Genomic DNA, 23,967 nt, shown 5'->3' with positions numbered 1-23,967 from the left:
GTAATATAAAATATAACAGTATCTTAAGATAAAATATTATAGTATCTTCACAGTGTGTGACGCGCTTAACATGTTCGTATATAAAATATGCAAAAATAATTTGTCATTATAATATTATTATCTACATTTTTAAAAACTTCAGTCACAAAAAAAATAACTTGAAAGAGCTTTATGCGGAGCTGACGTGCTGATGTTCTATTAGGTAAAATAATGCTTTAAAAATAATATAAAAGGGATAATAAAAACACAGTTTTATTTTAAAACATTTATTAATCGAAATAAATAATCCCTAAATACACCTAATAATTACATAAATTTACAATTAAAACAGTAAAAAAAATACGAGAAAATTAAAATTTTTATACAAATAATAATATTATGGTTATTGTTTATAGATTTTCATTTGCAAAAAAAATGTAGAGAACATAAAAACTATCCGTCTAATGTTTCCTTTCCACACCATAACCGCAGAACGAATTTAGAAGAATTTTCATATTAGAAAAGAGGGAAGTTTGAGGACTTACAGGTGACAAAAGGCTATTGGTCTTACCACAAAACAATTTAAACACAGTCTAACTCTAACCAGGGATCTGTCACTTTTATAGTTGTCTATGTGAAATACGACAAAACCAGATTATAGAGAACGCGCGCTTAAACTTAAACCATGTTTTAAATTTTTGTGTGGTAAGACAGTATGATTCGTATTTTTATACATTTTATTCATTTCTTTTTAAAAGTCAAATATTTATTAATTCGCGTATAAAAACTATCAGATAACACAGGTTTTGTATTAATTCTATCAGACGCACTATTTACAGACGATATTATATAAGATGTAGGAGTTGTTGATATTAAATTATTTTTATAATTTTGTTTATTAAATAAATAAATAAATAAATAAAATCTTTATTTGAATTCATACATTAAGTTACAACTTACAATAGATTGGGGTTCAGGCCCCCTTACTAGGTATAACCTGTATTAAGGGGACCTGTTCCTTCCCTAGGATTGATTGCAAGGGTGCATGAATTAAAAAAAAGAGAGACACATAAATTTAAGAAATTAAGAAAAAGCTAATCCAAAGTCCAAAAACAAACAGGGTGTGTATGATGTATAAGTATGAATGTAATTATGTGCGTGTGCCTGTGTGTGTGTGTGTGTGTGTGTGTGTGTGTGTGTGTGTGTGTGTGTGCGTATGTTTGTGTGTGTGTGTGTGTGTGTGTGTGTGAGCGTGTGTGAGAGTATTTATTATAGTGATCTAAATACGAATTAAATTTTCAAGACTGTCATAGTCATAATTTTTAAGCCAGGTTAGAACCGTTTTTTTGAATATATGCCTATTGAGAGCTTTAACTTTATGTTTTTCACTTAACTTATTGTAAAATCGAGGGGCTAGTCCCTCGAAAGATCTTACTGCAAATTTACTTTTAAAAAAGGGAACAGGGCATCTCTCATTACGTGTATTCCCTTTCTGTAAGGTGGGAACAGTACCTATATGAAATCTTTGTAACAGACACAAAATGTACAACTTACGGACACTAAGCTCAACAAGTCCTTCTTTATATAGTTCAACAGAAGGGTGTCTAAATGGCAGTTTAAGCGCGACTTTAATTAAACATCGTTGTGCTCGTTCAACTGGAAGGAGGTGTGATTTCGCCATACCCCCCCACGTGCAAATACAGTAACGTAGAACGCTTTCACATAAGGCTTTATATGTTAGTATAAGGATGTCCTTGTTAGCTACCGAGTTAAGGTTTTTAAATATATGAACTAATCGACGAACTTTCGTAGCTAGATAGTTAGCATGAGGTAACCACCTTAGATGGTGATCAATCTGGATACCCAGATATTTGCACTGTTCAACACGTGTTAAGCTTTGGCAATTACAACTGTTACCATCCAGACTCTGTCTATTGCAGGGATATGTATGAATTCTGATATTGAAGTCACTTTTTGGTAGGGTAATTTTGGTTTTGGCAAAACATATAAGATTGGATTTTTTAGCGTTTAGGGATAAAAGGTTGTCCTCTAGCCATTTTGATACAGCGGTTAGACCACTTTCGGTCGATTTTTTGACTTCGGGCCACGTCTTGTGATGGAATAGCAATACCGTGTCATCTGCGAACATGGTAATATCTGCTTGCGGAATAGACAAATTGCACAGTGGGTTTATGTAAATTAGGAATAAAATTGGAGCAATAGTACTTCCTTGCGGAATACCATAACCTGAATTTAAAACCTCACTGCTTACTAGATCATCAACCTTTACACATTGGGATCTATTAGTCAGATAGCTCTGAAACCAATTTAAAGTTATTCCTCTTACGCCGATATTTTGTAATTTCGTGATGAGAATGCTGGAAGACACCGTATCAAATGCTTTCTGAAGATCAAGAAATACACCAAGGCATTTCTCTCCTCGATCCAAATAGGTGGTGATAAGTTGAGTGAGTCTTAGTGTCGCGTCTTCTGTAGAGACACCCGAACGGAAACCAAACTGAAATTTTGAGATAATGGAATGCTTATCGAGGAAGTTAACCAGTCTTTTTGAGACGATCTTTTCCAGAATCTTGGAGATACATGGAAGCAGTGAGATGGGACGGTAGTTGGATGGTTCACGACTGTTACCAGATTTGTAGATAGGAACTATAACTGATTTTTTTAGCAGATTCGGAAAGACGCCAGTACTAAGACTGAGATTGCACAGAAATACTATAGGTTCGACTAGAATGTGTGAAAATTTTTTAAGGATATTTGTTGTCATGCCATCCCATCCAGGAGCGCTATTGGGTTTGAGCGAGTTGACTATAGTGATAACTTCAAAGACGTCTGTTGGAGTGAAAGCCATGGAGTGCAGAGGCCCATTACTATCTCCCGCCTTTCTTGTAAGCTCATATTCTGAGCAATTTATAGTTTTAATAATCTTATTCGCTAGATTCTGCCCTACATTAGCAAAAAACGTATTAGTTGTGTTAAGTGACTCAATAGGAGATGTTTTTAGTGAGAGTAAATTATTTGTACCATCCTTGCGTTTGTGAAAATTGCAGATTTCTTTGATTGTATTCCAAGTCTTTTTTATATTACCTTTATTTGATATTAATTGAGTTTTATAGTATAGGTGTTTTTGTGTTTTTATAATTTTACCGCAGATGTTTCTATAGCGTAAGTATTTTCCACGCATTTCTGTGTCATTTGAGTTTTTCTTTAACTTCTTGTGCAATGCGTCTCTTTTTCTTATTGACCTCAGGATCCCTGGTGTGATCCAGGGTTTTAATATTTGCTTATTTTTTGGAATCTTACTATCTTTAGTGCTCTCTCGAATAGCATTATTTATACAGTTTAGAAGTATTTTTGTTGCAGTGTTAGTATCCGTTATGTCATAATATTTAAAATCCAACCAAGGTCTTTTTTCAAGTAATACATCTAGTTTTTGCATGTCTATTTTATAAGTCTTTTTAGGTTGCGGTTTTGTTTGTGACGGTTCATCGATGAAAAGAATAATAGGCTTATGGTCGGTGAGTTCTGGCAATGTAGCGGTATGGCAGGGTTTTAAAGTTTTAATCATGAAATGGTCAAGGCAAGCATTATTCCGTGTTGGTTGGTTGATACCTGGAAGGAGACCATGCATTGCCATAAGATTTAAATATTCATTGGTATGGTTACTTATATTATCATTAATTGTATCTAAATTAATATCACCGGTGAATATAATATCTTTAGTGTTAATTTGCTGTAATATTATGTCTAGTGACTGTAGATAAGGATAAGGGTTAGTGAAGCTAGGGGGTCTATAAGAGCAAACTACACTATAATTATTATTTATGGTGAGCACTAAGCAGTTACCTTCTGCCATGACCGGTTCATGACAAGTACTATTCCATTCACTTCTTACATATGCCACAATACCGTCATTTTGGTTGAGGCTATTCCTAGAATAAAACATGTTGTAATGCGCTAATAATGGTGGAGAGCTCTCTGCGCTTGTCCAGCATTCGGTAAGCACGATAACATCTAATTGTAAGTCCATTGCACTAATGCAAGCTACAAGATTGTCAAAATTACATTTTATACTTCTTATGTTCGTGGTAAAAATACAAAAACCGCGTCTCGCATGCAAACCCATTACATATCGACATTCCGAGTAAGTATCAAGATTAACACATTTTATTTTAGTACTGTTTTCAATGTCGGACACTATATCATTTATTAAGATGTTGAATGTTTAATTTTATTAAGAAATGTCACTAAGTAAATTGCCCACGAAGAATAGAATTCATTCAAGATACTTTCAGAAGCGTTGTGGTAATAAACGAATCGCGAAGTATGCATATAAGTATTTAATTTAGATGACGAAGTGTGGATATGAAGAAGCGAGGCAAAAACTATAATAGAAACGGGATCATTATTCTTGAGATTGTAATAATAATATGATAGTCTCCAGGAATACAAACAAAAACTATACGCATGTCGTACAGTACAGTATATTAACCATTTGAAGACAATTTGCTCAGATTTTACACAAAGGCGCAATAAAGTGTGTTTTGATGAATTATAGTTAAAATATAGTTTATAGTATTTGATAAAGATGCAGTGTTTTATTGTAAGTGTGTTTATGAATGTGTTTATGTAAGGATAGTAATAATAATTAATGTATTGGAATTTGGATTTAAATATAGTTAAACTTAGCTTATTTATATTTAAAGTAATCATAATAATTGATAACAATAGAGCAACAAGGTACACAAAAACTAGTCACATTTTATTTTTAAGCTGTTTGAGTTGTTCTTCATTTTTAATATAAATATGTGGAGCACCTTCTTTTTTACGTAGGTAAATCCGGCCATTGGTCATCCAGCAAAAAGCATAACCTTCTGATTTAGCGAATTCCCTCGAGTGATAGAACAAACGTTTGTCTAATTGAGTTAGGAAATCCGAAATATACACAGGAATGGGCTGTCCCTCAAAGCCGAAGTGATTAGTGTTGAGTTTAGGACTTCCTGTCCGTCTGTTAAATTTTTTAACTGCTTCTATGACTATGTCTTTAACATTTGTGTCTGGGAACTCCACAATCAAAGTTGACTCCCGTGCTTCCTTTCGGCTTGGTAGACGATAGACATCTCGTATGTTAATATTGGATGATTCTAAACAAAGAGAGTTCAATAAGCTTTTAGCAATTGAGAATAGTTCGTTCTTCTTCTCGTTCACTTTTTTTGGAATTTTCCTGATTTCAATGCTAGTTATCCTATTGCTTTTTTCTAGACTGTTCAGCCTTGCATCTATGGTACTAAATCTTATATTAAACTCTTTTGACTCATTTTTAATTATTTTTATTTGGTCGTGCAAGTTTTCGATTTTTTCCGACAAGAAATTTATCGATGACTCGATGTCGTTATTTGTTTTAATCACTGAAGCTATATTTTTATCCATCTCGGCTATACTTTTTTCTAATTTATCTAAGCGAAGGTTCTGACTTATTAACATTTTGTTGAACATTTTTTGAAGTAGCTCCTGCATTTCTGACTTAAACATCGCGAATTCATCAATTTCACCTCCAGACAGTCGACGCCGTTTTTCACATCTTAATGTAACATTCGCTTCTGCGTCATTCTCATCCGAAGACAAATTTAAAAAAAAAACTTTTAAAAAAAAAATTTTAAAACAAATTATTACCAATAAGAACTACATCATCAAATTTGTATGAAGAAGGACTGTTTATTTCTATATTATTTGCGTAATTTGGTGTAGTGAATAAATGTTTTATTTCGTCATAAGATGGTCTTACTGTTGTTGGAGTAAATTTGTATGATATTGTGTTTGGATGAAAAGGTTTGATCGTTGTATGGAAAGGTTTGGCAGTCGTGGATGGTTGGAATAAATATTCATCGGGATTTTTATAATTCTCAGCAGAATAATCATAATATTCTTTAGAATCGTATGCGTTTTCTTTTACTGGTATTTCGTCTCTGTAGTTAAATTGGTTGTAGTCTAAATTAGGTTTAACAGGATTAGGATTATAATTGAGGTTGTAGTTATCATTTATTTTGTAATTTTGATTTAGATTATAATTGTCTTTAATATTAAGATTTGTATTATAATCATTTTTAACATTTACACTATTATAAATATCTTTGTAATTATTCATATAATTAGTATTAGGTTTTATTTCATCGTCATATCTGACGTTGGCTTTATATCCATTTTCGTCAGCTGTATAGGACACAATTTGCACTCTGCCGTCTGGGAGTCGAACCCGGTACTCCCCGTTGGTAGCTGAGCCTGAGCTCTCTTGTTTGTGAGAGAAGTCGTCTCCGGTCTTTTGGTCTTTTACGATGTATGAGAATGCGTAGTTTTGACCCTGTAAGGAAGAAATTAAATTATAGAAATCACTACATAGTATAAAACAAAGTCGCTTTCTCTGTCCCTATATCCCTATGTATGCTTAAATCTTTAAAACTATTCAACGGATTTTGATGTGGTTTTTTTTAAATAGATAGAGTGATTCAAGAGGAAGGTTTTAGTATAATGTTTTAATATAATTAATAATTAATAATATAATTAATAATTTATTATGTTTTAGACAAAGCGGGCGAAGCCGCGGGTGGAAAGCTAGTCTAATGATAAAAGAATTAATGAGAACAGAATTAACTTATGTAATACTAAAAGAAAACGCATGTCCTGTGTAATAATTTTTACGGTGCATTTACATCAAACGAGCGAATGCTCATTCTAACCCCACTATGTCAAATTATTTTAGTGTAAACAGGCGTAGAGCATTCTTTCGTTATTCTTAGTGCGTTCGAAAAGATTCTATGCAATGTTCTTATGCCGGGTCCAGACTGGTGAAACGTAACATGCAATGTAACATGCAATGAAAGAATTCACCGTCCACATTGCTGCAATGTATCATGAAAGGTAACACACTTTGTAACAATTTCTCATAGTTTGGACGTCTTGCGCGCGCGAATTGTGCATTACACGCGCATGCTACGAGCATTACAAGCCGCGCGCGGAGCGATCCGAAATTTGTCGGTTTTTCGACGAACACAAAGGGGCGCGTTGTGTGCGCGGAGCAGCCAATGTGGACGGTCGTTTGAGAACGCAACGAACATGGAGGACGAGACTGCGTGGAATGAGCAAAAGAAAGGGTCTTCGGCGTGTTTTCATGAGTTGATGTATTATTAATAATGAAGTACTGATAATCGTCATAGCAAGAACGTGGTCTTCGGACTCCATGCTTCGTGTGATCTACCGGTTTGACGCGCACGAAAAAAACGTGTATCGAAGGGCCGTGTTCGCGGCAGAATGGCGGAAACAGACGAACGCGGGATGTTCGTAGTGAATGCGCGTTATGAGCGCGCTATGCGTCCACACCAGCAGCGAACATGCAATGAAAGGCAGAATGTTACATTGCATGTTACGTTTCACCAGTCTGGACCCGGTAAACTGAACAACACTGAATACGTGTTTTCAAATAATGCTCTTGCTCTATATAGTTATAGCTCTATGTTCGTTTGATGTAAATGCGCCCTTATGTTGTTGTGAATTCTTAAAATTAATTTTTTAATTTTTTTCTTTCAGGTCAAGATGATGCATCATGCAGTAGTTACTGACTCGACTTATCAAAGATGTGCTGTGTGAAGCTGGAGCAGCTTCAATATTGAAAATAAATTATTATTAACATTATGTTTTGTTTAATTTTACCACCCTGGTCCCTGTACCTGGCACATTAGCATTGAATAAGAGATTCATAGTTCTTCTTCAGAGATTGGTGGTAAATGTTAAAAATATGTAATGACGTTTCAAAAGTGCTTCTCGAAGAAGTCTAATTGAATATACATATATATACTATATACATTACAGAACACAAGTACATTACAGTATACATACATATACATTACAGAACTTATCCGTATATTTTAATAAAGGATAAAGACAAAAATACTAATAAGACCCTCAAGAATCAATATTCAATACTAATATTATAAAGCTGAAGAGTTTGTTTGTTTGAACGCGCTAATCACAGGAACTACAGCCCCCCTAGTCAAGTGGCTTTCTGTTAGCGTAGCGTTCAATAGAATAGACTACGAATGTATGAGATTGACGTAGGCTGTAGATAAACGTATCTACAGGTTACGTCAATCTCATACATTCGTAGTCTATTCTATTGAACGCTACGCTAACAGAAAGCCACTTGACTAGGGGGGCTGGTCCGATTTGAAAAATTATTTCGGTGTTAGATAGCCCATTTATCGAGGAAGGCTATAGGCTATATATCATCACGCTAAGACCAACAGGAGTGGAGCACTGCGGGTAAAACCGCAGGGCACAACTAGTAATGTATCTATCTGCTGGTCAAAAGACTATTAAAATCGGTCCAATATTATTTAATTACTCTACCAACATTCAAAATACAAATCTAAATTACGAGAAATATACTTTTACCAAAGATTTTGAATAGTTATAAATAAAGATTCTTTTTTATTCAATTGAGTATTATTAAAATAACTTTTTACCTCATTATAGTCGAGATCACGATCTGGAACATTGTATTGTGATGCTGTAGGTTGCTGCGTCTGAAAAGATGTAATTGTATTACTTGATAGTTATGTTTAGTTAGTTATTCTTTGATTGTAACAAAATATAATAGAAAATCATGATTTTATGCACTTCTTATAAATTGAGAACAACTGAACGGATTTTAATGAATTTTATTTGTATTTCGACGATTTCACCTGCGTGGCCCCACTCCTGTTGGTCTTAGCGTGATGATATATAGCCTTCCTTCCTCGATAAATGGGCTATCTAACACCGAAATAATTTTTCAAATCGGACTAGTAGTTCCCGAGATTAGCGCGTTCAAACAAACAAACAAACTCTTCAGCTTTATAATATTAGTACATATAGATTTCTACGCTTGTTAGTTAGAAATGCATTAGAATTCATACAAATTCAAAATTAAACATTTAAATTCATTAAATTGTACATTTTTTTAACAATTATTAGAAACCATAATTCCAGAGAGCTTTGAGAGATTGAGATAAAGATTTTTATAAACTGTTTATTTTAAAACTACGCTTGTATAAAACAATGATGTTAAAAGCCACAATATTTTTTAAAATCCTTATCATAAAATAACCATCCTCAACATAGAAAAAAAGTAATAAAACCTGCAAAGAAATAAACAGAAATAAAATAGTCCTCAAGAACATTTACATACGCACATTATTCTATAGAAACAAAACATGTTGAGAACCTCACCTGTCAAATACACCCACACTATATTTCTAGAACATTCTATGAAAACCTTTAATAAAAACACTACACAAGTTACAATGAGCACATATTATTATAACGTATCTACAACTTTTTACTTATAACATCACTAGCTGTGCTCCGCAGTTTTACTCGCATTGTTATGCTCCTATTTGTCTTCGCGTGATGATAATTTATAGCCTTCCTCAATAAATGGGCTATCTAACACTGAAATAATTTTTCAAACCGGACCAGTAGTTCCTGAGATGAGCGCGTTCAAGCAAGCTAAGAAACTCAATGTTAGTAAGTAGGTATAGACTTAGACTAATATTATAAAATAATGTAAAGTATGTAAGTATTGATGTTCGTTACTCTATCACGCAAATATTACTGAATTGATTACTATGAAATTTGGAACACACATAGATAGTAACTTGAATTAACACACAGAATAAGTTTTATCCCGGAAATCCCATAAGAACGGGAACTATGCAAATTCTTTGAAAACGCGTGCGAAGACGCGGGCGGAAAGCTAGTAATGGTTTAGATTGCGCTAAAACACTATACAATGAGTATTATCCACTTAGGAGTAAACAAAACACCTGCCGTCACTCACAGGAGGGCTGCAATCAATCAAATCAATAAGGGCGGGAAATAATAAGATCCCTTCCGCTATAGCTCGCAAAAACGCGGCAATTTATTTGCTTTTCTTTTATATGAACTAGCTTACCGCCCGCGGCTTCGCCCGCTTTGTCTAAAACCTAATAAATTATATACTAAAACCTCCTCTTGAATCACTCTATCCATTAAAATAAACCGCATCAAAATCCGTTGCGTAGTTTTAAAGATTTAAGCATACATAGGGACATAGGTACAGAGAAAGCGACTTTGTTTTATACTATGTAGTGAATAGTACTTACCACCAATCGGAGTCCATTATAATTCTGTCGATACACAGGCCGTATATACGTTGATGCAGCTACTGTGTTGTTAAGTTCGCTTCTTGCTACGGATTCTGCGAGAGGTCGAGATGTTACCACCAGGGGAGGTCGTGGTGGAGGGGGGGCGTCGTTAGGGAATAGAACTGGACCTTGTCTGTAAATGATATTATTTTATTAACTAACTGTCCAGTGGTGATGATAAAATATGTATAGCCTTAATAAAAGAGCTATCTAACACTGAAATAATTTTTCAAATCGGATCAGTAGTTCCTGAGTTAAGCGCATTCAAACAAACAAACTCTTCAGATTTATATTTCAGTACCAGCTTTCCGCCCGCGGCTTCGCCCGCTATGTCTAAAATCTAATAAATTGTATACCTAAATCTTCCTCGTGAATCACTCTATTTATAAAAAAAATTGCTTCAATAACCTTATTGCGTAAGTAAGAAACACGTCAAAATATGTACTTGTTTATATTGCAAACTAGCGGTCCGCCCCGGCTTCGCCCGTGGTACATGTTTATGTTTTCTTTCCATAAGAACCATCCTCGTACTTCAAGGAATATTATAAAAAATAGAATTAACGAAATCAGTTCTCGAGTTATGCGCTTCGATTAGTTTTTATATTATAGAAGATCTATCTTTCTACGGTAATATTCTATAGTCTATACTAATATTATAAAGCTGAAGAGTTTGATTGTTTGAACGCGCTAATCTCGTGAACTACTGGTCCGATTTGAAAAATTATTTCGGTGTTAGATAGCTCATTTATCGAGGAAGGCTATAGGCTATATATCCTCACGCTACGACCAACAGGAGAGGAGTCACGGGGGTGAAACCGCGCGGAGCAGCTAGTTTTAATGTATAATAAAACTACAGTTTGATCTACCAGCTATACAAAAACTTGTAATCAAAGTATGTATACTAAAACTAAAGGTATACCCGAACAAGCAAACTTTATACCACCTTCTAAAGTTTCTTCATAGTTTTTTACTGTTTTGTACAAAGTTATTAATTTTGTTCTGACTCTAGACAAAGATAACACGGTCTAGCGGTTTTGGAGTTATAAATAATTTTGGATAGGTATAGGTAATAACTTCAACTGAAATTTCACTTATTTATTGAAGTGAAACTTGAACTTCTTTATCGGGGTTGGAAAAAAATTTAGTGACATTTTTTCGTTACGCGTGACATTTTTCCGTTACGCGCCATCTTTTTCCCACTATTCCCTACCACGCGTGATTCGACGTATTTCTGTAAAGTTGAATATAGTAAATTATTTTTTGAAAAATAAGGTCTTAAAGAAGTTTCACTTCTTACGTGTGTACACTAGTACACGCACACGCCAAAGTAGTTTTTATTCAGCTGCTGTAAATTCAAATTATTCTTTATACAAATTTCTTGGAACAAGCATCAAAATTTTTTTTTGAAAAAGAAGACAATTTTATGAAATTTATGTATAGGTTGATTTTAACCAGAATGTTGAGAATTTTACATACAAAACAAAAACTTCCCTGCTGTAACACAGTCGGTGACTAGCACGGTGGGAAGTCTTACTTTTTGAAGTGAAACTTCTTTATCGGGGTTGGACAAAAATTTAGTGTAACATTTTTGCGTTACGCCGTACACGTGACATATTTGCGTTACGCCGTATGCGTGACATTTTTGCGTTACGCCATACTCGTGACATTTTTAAGGTCATAAAGAAGTTTCACTTCTTACGTGTGTACTCTAGTACACGCATAAATTTTTTTTATTTGTATAAGGGCCGATTTTTCAATGCTTGGTTAAAACTGATCCGTCCAATAAAGTATTACACGATAATATTAAAATGTCAAGTACCTAAACTGTCAAATACGGACAATTAGATTACCTACGTTTTTAAGGGCCGATTTTTCAATGCCCAGATAAACAGCTAGATAGACTTTATTCTTCAGTTAACAAAATATTCAATTTTTCAATAGACGAATAGGACTTATCTATCGAATAACTACGTTATTTGAGGAATAAATCTATTTGCCGCTCCAACGGCCAGATAGCGCGCTATTCGACTGTTAGGCGTTTGAGTTGACAACTGACGCGTCAAATTTGAGATATTTTCGTATGTCATAACATAGAGCGTAGAATTATTAACAATTAAACCTCTTTCTATATAATTATAATCAATTAAAATCATATTGAAATTGATGTTTTTGATAGTACTGATGACCATGCCATTGAAAATTTGCCGAACGCTGCCTTTAAGTATGTCGTTTCCATCGTAAAATATATAAATTGAAACACAAATTTAACCAAACTCTTTACTCGAATCAAAACAACAATCAACAATCATAGAAGACAAGTGCACTCCTGACGTGAGTCATAATGACGGTTGTTGACAAATTGCAAGATTTGACTCTATCCCGCTCTAACCTGACTAATTTAATATGTTTGTTTCGCCACTCCGAGAGCAGTGCTGCCAATATGGAAATATTTGGTCAGATAGTTATTCATCCAATAAATCACGATTGAAAAATAGGCGAGCCGTAATGAGTTAGATAAATAATTGAATAAATCTATTCGAGGGGTACTTATTAGACTGTTTATCTCGCGATTGAAAAATCGGCCCTAAAATGGTAGTTTTATACATTATTCGACGAATAAGTTTTAACCAATGATTGAAAAACCAGCTCTAATTGTTATGTATGTTCTTTTGTTAAATAAATAAATAATTATTTCAACTACCACAATCATAAAAATATTATGTTGTTGCTTTAGATTCAGAATAATAATGGTCTTGTTCTTTTAGACAAAATCACGGGTAAAATCTAGTTTTGTACAGGTAAATAATGTTTTGATGGCCAAATGAAAGCCTTCAAGATAAATCCGATTATAACTAATTGCTAAATTCCATCCTAATAGTGATGATTCGGTGTAATGGACGTCAAAACGGATATAAAGTACTGGATGTGCTATTCAATTATGACAATAGTAATAGAGGATAGACTGGGAGATATAAGGAAATAAATTAAAATGACAGCTAGTGTCATACATAATATTATGTCATACAGCTATCTTACATAAATGCAGCAAGTTTTAATTTTTTTTAATGCTCTACCTCTAGCTATTATATTAGTAAAGTTAATATTATATTTAGAGGGAGAGCTGTGCTGTGATCTGTGCAATTATATTACCTTTCTATAGGCTATATATAGTACTTGTTTATAACATTATTTATGAATAAGTAGATATTCTGAATTCAAAATAGAAAATGGCACCGCCATGGTATATTATGTAGTTTTTAACCATATTAATTTACTAGCGGTCCGCCCCGGCTTCGCCCGTGGTACCTACATGTTTAAACTATCCTATCTCTCAAGTTGGATCGAACTGCACATGGTGTGTGAATTTTATTATAATCGGTTAAGTGGTTTAGGAGTCCATTGAGAACAAACAGTGTGACACGAGATTTATATATATTAAGATTATACCAATGACAAGAGCTATTAACAGTTGTTGTTTTAAACTTATGTAAAATAGAATATATGAAATAATATGCATATTTTTGCGATTTTAAATTTTAATAAATATTTTTCATTTCCATTTTAATTTTCATTCCTAAGAGAAAATGATAATCAGTTTTAGCATACACTTTCCATCAATTTTTATCATCTAGTACTCTTTATATCTTTGTGCTATAGCTGGCTAATGAGAAATCGATAGCCAGTTCGATGTCCGGCTAAAACATTTAACTATTCAGCTAAACGACCGTTTACTATCAGTTTTAGAACTCTTGTTTACTGTTTTAGGTGTGGGTAAGCAACGGCAGGCGCGGTTATGTTTGGATGGGTTTGTTATAATGAGCGTTTAATATGTACATATTAATAGAGTTATAGTTATACTAGCGGTCCGCCCCGGCTTCGCCCGTGGTACATATGAAAAATAGATGTTGGCCGATTCTCAGACTTACCCGATATGCACAGAAAATTTCATGAGAATCGGTCCACCCGTTTCGGAGGAGTATGCAGACTAACATTGTGACACGAGAATTTTATATATAAGACTAGCGGTCCGCCCCGGCTTCGCCCGTGGTACATATGAAAAATAGATGTTGGCCGATTCTCAGACTTACCCAATATGCACAGAAAATTTCATGAGAATCGGTCCACCCGTTTCGGAGGAGTATGCAGACTAACATTGTGACACGAGAATTTTATATATAAGAAGATTAACTTTAAAATTGAATAATATTGTCTTTACTACGTATTTATCCATCGTTTATCTGTTTACATGTTTCTTCTGTGCGTGTCTATCACTGAACTTCTTCTAAATGGCTGGACCGATTTTAATGATTTTTTTTTCTGTTTTCAGGTGGGACTTACAATTTGAACTGGAGCAAAACAAAAATATGCAATGACAAAAATATGTACTTTATTTATTTTCTTGTTTCAAAAGCCCTTCTATAAGAAGTCTAGTTGAAAGAATAAATGTTTGAATTTCAGTCAACATTTAATATCCTACTAATATTATAAATGCGAAAGTTTGTCAGGATGGATGGATGGATGTTTGTTACTCTTTCACGTAAATACTACTGAACCGAATACAATAAAATTTGGTATGTAGGTAGCTGAAGACCCAGAGTAAGACATAGGTTACTTTTTATCCCAAAAATGCCACAGGAACGGGAACTAGGCGGGTTTTTGTTTGAAAACGCGGGTGAAGCGTGGGTAAATCTAGTAATAGACATAATTAATAAACTATAAATAGATAGAAAACCACTAGCACGCTTTTTATCTACAAGATATATTACATTTACACGTAAATAACAAAAGGATACCTTTACATCGATTAGAGATGAATGGTATCAATTTATTTCCCGCCAGCGATCGTAGATATTAGCAGATTCATAGCCGCGCTATAATTCTGCGTCAAAACAAAATGTTTATTCATTGTTGGGGTTTTCTTATGCAGCTGTTTGAGGGATAATGTATAATTTTTATAATAATAATTTATACAATAAAATCTATAGATACTAATATTATAAAGCTGAAGAGTTTGTTTGCTTGTTTGAACGCGCTAATCTCAGAAACTACTGGTCCGATTTGAATTCTTTCGATGTAGATAGCCCATTTATCGAGGAAGGCTATAGGCTATATATCATCACGCCAAGACCAACAGGAGCGGAGCAATGCGGGTGAAACCGCGAGGCACAGCTAGTAATTTATACAATATAATATTTTATAATACTATTTCTTTAGTAAGTCGATTTAAATTATGTTTTGTTGGTATTGTTACGGTGCATTAACATCAGCGAATGCTCATTCTAACCCCACTATGTCAAATTCTTTTAATGTAAACAGGCGTAGAGCATTCTTTCGTTGTTCTTAGTGCGTTCGAAAAGATTCTATGCAATGTTCTAATACACAACACTGAATGCGAGTTTTCGTTTACACTAAAAGATCACGAATGCTCTTGCTCTTGCTCTAGCTCTATGTTCGTTTGATGTCAATGCACCGTTAGAGACACTGTCATCAAACAATCCTCAAAAATAATGTCAAATTGAGAAATTCCGTTATTTTTATGAAGGTCAATAAAATTGCAGTTAACCTGTTACCTGTTATTGAAATACGAATTTTCCGGAATCATGAATCTTTTGTTGGTGTCTGCTATAATAAAATATGGTATAAAAGACTATAAAAATATATTTCTCAGAAGTGTATCATAAAAGTCATAAAAATATTATTTATCAGACAGTAAAACATAATATGATTTAGGCCCGATTTTTCAATCCTTGGTTAAAACTTACCTGTCCAATAAACTATTACACGATAATATTAAAATGTCACCATTAAACTGTCAAATCCGGACAATTAAAATGCATTTTTAAAATGTTAGTTTAATATGTTATCCGAAGAATAAGTTTTAACCAACGATTGAAAAATCAGCCCTTAAAAAAAATATGTAGGATTTGTCTCCAAACCGAAATGATAACATTGACACTACATAATATAGTTCTGTGGACACTACACAGTACACAGGTAATAAAAATCAGTAAAAACTTAAATAGGATAATGTGATAAAGATTTTGGTTATACATACATATAATTACCTATATAATAGCATTAAAAAACGAGCGTGTGTGCCGTGCGCACGTGTCAGAAGCGAAACTTCTTTGGCAAAATCGTCGTCTTACTCCATGACGTGACGGTATTGCCATGCTGCCACCTTGAAATTTTACTCTCAACGAGCCTAAAGAAGTTTCGCTTCAATCTTAATACTATTATAAAGGCGAAAGTTTGTATGGATGTTTGTTACTCTTTCACGTAAAAACTACTCAACCGATTACAATGAAATTTAGCACACATATAGAGGGTAACTTGGATTAACACATAGGATAGGTTTTATCCCGGAAATCCCACGGGAACGGGAACTATGCGGGTTTTCCTTTGAAAACGTGGGCGAAGCCGCGGGCGGAAATCTAGTTATAAATATCTTTATCTCTTTAACTCCATTAAAAATATCACATAATACTTACTTCGTAGGTTCAGGTGTGACTTCTTCCAAATACTGTCTAATCTGGTAAGGGTGGTGGTTGTAATTCCTCGGCTGCAGGAGGCTGGATGGCGTCGAGAGATCCTGGGCTGCTACCATACCGAGTGTTAAATATATACTGGAACAAATATAACACATACAAATATGCTTCATTATCTTTCTTCTTTCTTATATATAAAAATGAATCGCAAAATGTGTTGGTAAGCGCATAACTCGAGAACGGCTGAACCGATTTCGATAATTCCTTTTTTATTATATTCCTTGAAGTACGAGGATGGTTTTTATGTAGAGAAAACGTAAATATGTACCACGGGCGAAGCCGGGGCGGACCGCTAGTCTTATATATAAAAATGAATCGCAAAATGTGTTGGTAAGCGCATAACTTGAGAACGGCTGAACCGATTTCGATAATTCTTTTTTTATTATATTCCTTGAAGTACGAGGATGGTTTTTATGTAGAGAAAACGTAAATATTATGTACCACGGGCGAAGCCGGGGCGGACCGCTAGTATTTATATATAAACTGTATTATTTTAAAACTTTTTCAATAAAGATTTTTTCTATATCTATTCTACTGTATTTCATATTGGCAGTATAATAAAGTTGTAGTATGTATAATGTAGCCTTAAGTTGGAATAAGCATACTATAAATCATTGTATTAGTGTATCTATTAATCTATACTTAATATTATAAAGCCGACGAGTTTGTTCGTTTGATTGAACACACTAAACTTATCTCAGGAACTACTGATCCGAATTGAATAAAATTTTAGGTTGAATAATCACGAATAATCCTTTGATAGAGCAAGGCTAATATAGGCTATAATATAACATCACGCTACGACCAATAGGCGCGGAGCAGCAATAAAAAAATGCAGGAATATTGCCTTAGAAATCTGACAAAGTTGCGTGATTCAACTAGTTATTAAATAAATTCTTAGCAAGAATTCAAAATCGTATATTTATTTATTATGAAACTATTCTTATAATAAGCGCTTTACAGACGTTATTACATAAACAAATTATATTTAAATATAGTCAGATTATGGACCCAGATAAGTGCTAAATATACTGTCTAGTCATTCATTAAGATCTATGGGAATTATTTACTACATAATTTATAAACATTACATTATGTTGTGTACATATTTTTGAATAAATAGCTATTAGGTAAGATAATTCTTTTATGGGACACTATGTACGTATATCTAGTCAAAATGAAGCGAAAAATAATTAATCATAGATACATGATTTAAAATTACTAACATTAGCAGTCATTTTACAAACAGAAATGTGTCATCTTACAATAAATGGAACTATTTTCTTGTATTACTTACACCATCTGGGATCTAACGTCGCTACGCTCATTACATATCCATCAAATAAACAAGATGTTTGTAAATAATGAATTAATAATTCTCATGTACGTAAAAAAAAAACAAATAATCAACAGTTAAAATGAACCATAATTCAAAATCACCAAATAAAAAAATCGAATTCGTTTTTCAAAATCTTCCAAATTCCAATTCAAAAAGGTTACACCAAAGAATAAGTAATAACACAGATATGACATAATAACAAAGGTCAAAGAGTAAGAAGTATGTCTAACGAAATGTTATAATGTTTTATGCTTACGTAGGTATATCTAAACGAAATTCCCCAGTGAAATTTTCAACCCAATTTCCCAACAATAACTCACGCTTGGCTGTATCATATATTGTTCATATCTAATTTACTTAGAAACGTATTCCGATGTGTATGTTTTTTGCTATTTTCATTGGTTGAATAAACTTTTGATTGATATGTTTTTACAAGCTTGATTCTAGCTTTGTGTAGGTATATATAGTTGTATGCCCGCGACTTTGTTTGCTTTTTTTAGAAGACACACACACAGATGCAGACAAATAGGTACCTACACATTTCAATAATTGTTAACTTTTTCAACCGACTTAAAAAAAGATTCTCAATTCAACTCAGAACTGGGTGACCCGATTTTGACGATTCTTTTTGTATTTGAAAGTTGGTGCTCTCTGCCTCTGGTATTCTGATTTTCAGATAGACAACATAAAACTATCAATAGCAAGTTGGTCTCGACAACTAGCTCTGTATCAGATAATATAGATTTACACTCAGAGAGTGTCTATCTATTTAGCTTTAAAAGATATCGACAAATAGAGGAACCTAGTAAACGAGGTAGGGTTGGCACCCTCTGTGTTTTTTATTTAATATAAACAGAACAATATAAAATATTAGCACTTTACGTATCGATTCAGTGTTTTCACATCTTTTTTTCTGGTATCCAAGTATCGATTAAGTTTACATAAAAAATCGTTGCACATACATAAACAATAAATAAATAAGTAAGTATATGAGAAATTATGTTTATTCGACTTCCTGTAATATTATGAACCTATGCTTTGAAACCTACAGCGAGCAATTTCCAAATCTTTTCTTACCTAGTTTTTTTTATAAAAAAGCCCTTACATAATTCATAAAAAAACAAGACGGTATCTGCCAAAGCTATATCAATAATCTATCATCCCTAGCAGAAAACGCGCCATTTTCTCAGGCGCGGGAAAACAATGGCGTTGCCATGACAACGACAATATGGCGCCGATCCATGGCCGAGTTCACACGACACAATGATGCAATCAAGATAACAAACGTTGTGTTTTTTTTTATTTTTTTCGGCGTTTTAAAGACATTGATTGCTGGATATTTGCGGAAACAATTCGATTTTGGAGTTTTATCAGGATGGTTGAATAAGGAAGAAAATTTTGCTATTTTAGTTGGCTGATACATTAATGGGGAATTTATGAAAAGACATCGATCTCGATAGCTTTTGAGCACACTTTGTTACGCGCGTAGAGTCCAAAAAAAATCAAATCATTTAAAATAAAATACCTAATGTAATGACTAAACGTATGTAAAACAAGATTTTATAATTGATGTATTAAATAGTTACCTAGGTTCTAATTTTTTTTTAAATACGCCTGAGGACTGAATCCTTAATATAAATTCTTATTATCTTTTAAAAATACATTAAGCTTAAATATAAACTGTATTTGCGAAATGATAATACAAACAAAACAGGGTAAAATGATTCGAAATTTATCCAATAATTTAAAATTAATGCTCTTTAGGATAATATTAATTAACAAAAGATATCACATAACGGCAAAATAATAAAATAAACGTACAAATAATAAATTTAAAGATAAGTGAGTTTCACTTTTAATTTTGAATGGCTTTCTCTGATTTAACGATGCGATATATTTCTGTTTTATATCTTTATTGGTGAATTCGTATATTGTAATATCATTCTGATTGGTTTTATGAGGAGGTGATAAGCCGTGAAATGCAGCTACCCCATACCCCACAACTCACAAGGGTTATACAGGTATATCTAAAACTAGACTAGCGATCCGCCCCGGCTTCACATACACGTACATATATAGCCTATAGCCTTCCTCAATAAATGGGCTATATTGTAACACTGAGAGAATTTTTCAAATCGGACCAGTAGGTCCTGAGATTGGTGCGTTCAAACAAACTCTTCAGCTTTATAACATTAGTATAGATTACCAATGAAGACAGAAAACAAAAGTTTAATATTGTAGCTTCAAAGCATAAAACAATAAAAATAAAACATAAAGTCCTATGTCAGAAATTAGGCTTCATTTTCCAATTCAATTTCTTTCCTTTTGCACCTAGAACTTTCCAAGCTTAACCAAGGCTTAACCTAATTATATTTTCAGCTATCGAGCCGCCCCGGCTTCGCACGGGTGCCTTTTAAATATTTACATACAAACCTTATTTTTAAATCTATTTATCTACATAATAAAGAAACCGCATCAAAATTGTAGTTCTTAATTCAAACTCAAACTCAAACTTAAACAGACAGCCGCAGTAGGTACCTAGTTATTTAATAATTCAACAACAATATGACATAATTAATAATAATTAGTTACTATCATCTACCACATCTACTACCACATCGCTATTATAGTAGGTATAAAACAAAGTCGCTTGTTCTGTCCCTATCTTTATATAAGTACTGTAGGGATTTTGATGCGGTTTTTTTTAATAGATAGAGTGATTCAAGAATATATAATTTATTAGGTTTTAGACATAGCCGGCGAAGCCGCGGGCGGAAAGCTGTATATTATAGAGATCATTCGAGGAAGAGATCTTGAATTTATTATACAACTAGCTACCCGCCCGCGGCTTCGCCCGCGTTTTCAAAGAAATACCCTTTCCCGTGGGATTTTCGGGATAAAACCCATATTTGTGATAAATTTCATTGTAATCGGTTCAGTAGTATTTGCATGAAAGAGTAACAAACACACACATACACATCCTCGCAAACTTTCGCATTTATAATTTTAGTAGGATCTAACTTAATTTATTTTTACACTAATAAGTAGATATAATACTTATTAACTTGATGAACACCAAGTAATTGAGACGTTTAATATAATATAGAATACTAGCGGTCCGCCCCGGCTTCGCCCATGGGCCGTGGTACATATTTACGTTTTCCCTACATAAGAAGTAAGAACCATCCTCGTACTTCAAGGAATATAATAAAAAAAGAATTAACGAAATCGGTTCAGCCGTTCTCAAGTTATGCGCTTACCAACACATTTTGGGATTCATTTTTATATTATAGATAAGATTAATAATAGTTTAACGAGTCTGTTTTTCCGAGCGTAATCCTTCAATCTACTTATCTGATTAAAATATTATTTCTTAGTAGTCTAGACGTATTGCATTGAAATATTTGTTAGAGAATAATAATTGAAAAAGGGTATTTTCTAGTGTTTATTTGAAACTAGCTTTCCGCCCGCGGCTTCGCCCGCGGCTTCGCCCGCGGCTTCGCCCGCGTTTTCAGACAAAATCCCGTTCCCGTAGGATTTCCGGGATAAAACCAATCCTATGTCCTTTCTCGGGTATCAAAATATATCTATACCAAATTTCACGCAAATTGGTTCAGTAGTTCAGGCGTGATTGAGTAACAGACAGACAGACAGAGTTACTTTCGCATTTATAATATTAGTATGGATTATTAGTATTGTGAACAAAACCTTAGTTATAATATTTCATGCATAAACGAAATTTTTATTTAATATTGTTTAATATGATCAAAATTTCTATCTGTAGGTATGTATGTTTGCTTATCGCCGGAATGGCAGGTTGATTATTTTGGTAAAGATTTTGTTTTCTACACTACATATTATAATCTGGGTTTAAGTAGTCGGTATGTAGTACATTATATTCAATTATAAATTAATGTCATCGATATTAAACAACAAAAGCAAAAAAAACTTACCTTAAATATTCCATTGTGTAATTTTGCAATCCAAATGATAATTAAAAAGTTACCACTCAACAAAAATTATAAGTAAAATAAATTATAAATAATAATAAAAAAATGTCTAAAACTGCAATCAATAAAAATTATTTCCAATAATTAATAAATTAATTTATCGTCACAGAACATCATCGATACTTTTTTTCACCAATAAAAAAAAATCAATATGGCGCCAAATGTCAAAATGCGCGGGAAGCAGTGAACATAATGACAGCGCGAATTTAAACAAGCTCTTATAATACAAGTTGTATAGAAAGTACTCCCTTGTTATAAGTTTTGCAAGTTTGTCGTTTAAATACGTATTCCAGCTGATTTTGCTTTGAGATTGTTATAAAAGTTGCTGTTAGTTTTTTTTATAGATGTTTCAACTTTTAGGTTACGACTGTACTTATATTTTTTACGGGTCAACGACCGTGTTTTTAGGTTATCTGTGATAATTATTAAGGATGAATTCATAGAAATATAAACTATGGTTTGTAAAATGCTAATTGTAACTTTACATTGAATTTGTGTTATAAATAAAAGTTTTTACTAAGAAAACTGCTCTACTTAATATTATGTATTAATGTATATCGATGTAGGTATTAATTTATGCGTAAATTGCGTTTCGAATTGTAATCGTAATTTTACATTTACTTATTTTTTTCCGGTAGATATACGAATACAGCTTATTATTCCTTTTAGGGTTCCGTAGCCAAAGGGTAAAAACGGAGCCCTTTTTACTGAGACTTTGCTGTCTGTTTGTCTGTTTTTTATAACTATGATGTTAGGACTGTTAGAAGTTTTTTTAATATGAATTATGTCTCTAGATATCAAAGTTTAAATTCGATTCGATATTATACAAATAATTATTATGTATTTATGAAGGATCAATAGTAATATGATTTTAACTAGTTTTAAAGTATAAATATAAATTTATAAAGAATAGAAAAAATTCGATCACGAGGCGGGACTCGAACCCGCATCCTTCGCGCCAGTTTTAAAGTGTCGCTAACGAAATGTGACGAGTATGATTTGTTACAGTAAATATAGATTAATGTAGCGATTTATATTAGGTTTTGTAAACTATTTTATTATGACTTAAAAACACAATATGACCTACTAGCTGTGCCGAGCGGTTTCGCCCGCGGGGAAAAGAGACTATTTCCTAGCAGCTTATGTGCTACTTGGGTATATAAGCTACATCACTGCAGAGTACCTATCAGAATATTATCAAAATCTGTTTAGTGGATTTCCCGTGCAACAACAAACGAACTTACACACAAACTTTCACGTATTGGAAAAGTTTTGGATACTTGAAAAGTTTGAAGTTCGTCAGTCAATCGCAAACTGCTGAACAGATTTTGATGAGATTCAACACAAAGATTATTAAATTAAATTATGTCATACATAGTCTTTTAAGGTATAATAAATATTAATGAAGTGTGTCAATAACCGGAACTAAAAATAACTCTTACGGAAGTATTAACCATAAATCACGACATCAAACTCACGACCTTTTATTGTTAAAATATTCAATTATCTAATACTTATTGAGAATACAATAAAATTAGATAATACGAGGAAATTTTGTTTTTGGGTCATTTTTATAAGTTTCCGTAATTTTCCAAATGGCTAAATAATAAGGTAAAGTAATTGGGTTCGAATCCTGATTGTGATAAGTAGGGATGTAACGATACCGATATATCGGCCGATATATCGGCAAGCCGATATATCGGTATCGCCGATAATAAATCAACCGATACCGATATTTTTTTATTAAATTCTTCCTTTTCTTTTATGTTTTTGCATTGTATTCATTCATATTGTTTTATTTCTGTTTCTGTAATAGTGTTAAGGAAGAGCGGAACCTCCTGACACAAGCATTTTAT

The 23,967-nt window shown here is 33.2% G+C and overlaps 2 protein-coding genes across 2 annotated transcripts; both read right to left on the bottom strand.

The window, feature by feature from the left end:
* Positions 1-450: 450 nt before the first annotated feature.
* LOC149896944 (uncharacterized) lies at positions 451-22,323 on the bottom strand. The gene is made up of 6 exons (XM_090117191.1): positions 22,055-22,323; positions 16,706-16,840; positions 10,173-10,347; positions 8,514-8,573; positions 5,670-6,355; positions 451-880 (listed from the first exon to the last, which is right to left on the bottom strand). The coding sequence occupies exons 1-6, from the start codon at positions 22,066-22,068 to the stop codon at positions 721-723; spliced, it is 1,230 nt and encodes a 409-aa protein (XP_089973317.1). The 5' UTR covers positions 22,069-22,323; the 3' UTR covers positions 451-720.
* On the bottom strand, positions 4,521-5,622 carry LOC149896945 (uncharacterized; the record flags this gene model as incomplete). The annotated part of the gene is made up of 1 exon (XM_090117189.1): positions 4,521-5,622. A coding segment is annotated over one exon (870 nt), but the record flags the coding sequence as incomplete, so codon positions are not given.
* Positions 22,324-23,967: the final 1,644 nt, after the last annotated feature.

Source organism: Colias eurytheme, chromosome 27, assembly GCF_061535395.1.
Source record: "Colias eurytheme isolate Ceu_HAF_F1 chromosome 27, ilColEury1 Martin Lab GWU primary, whole genome shotgun sequence".
NCBI lineage: Eukaryota > Metazoa > Arthropoda > Insecta > Lepidoptera > Pieridae > Colias > Colias eurytheme.
Note: the sequence above shows the minus strand (reverse complement) of the source record. Positions and strands in the feature narration are given on the sequence as shown.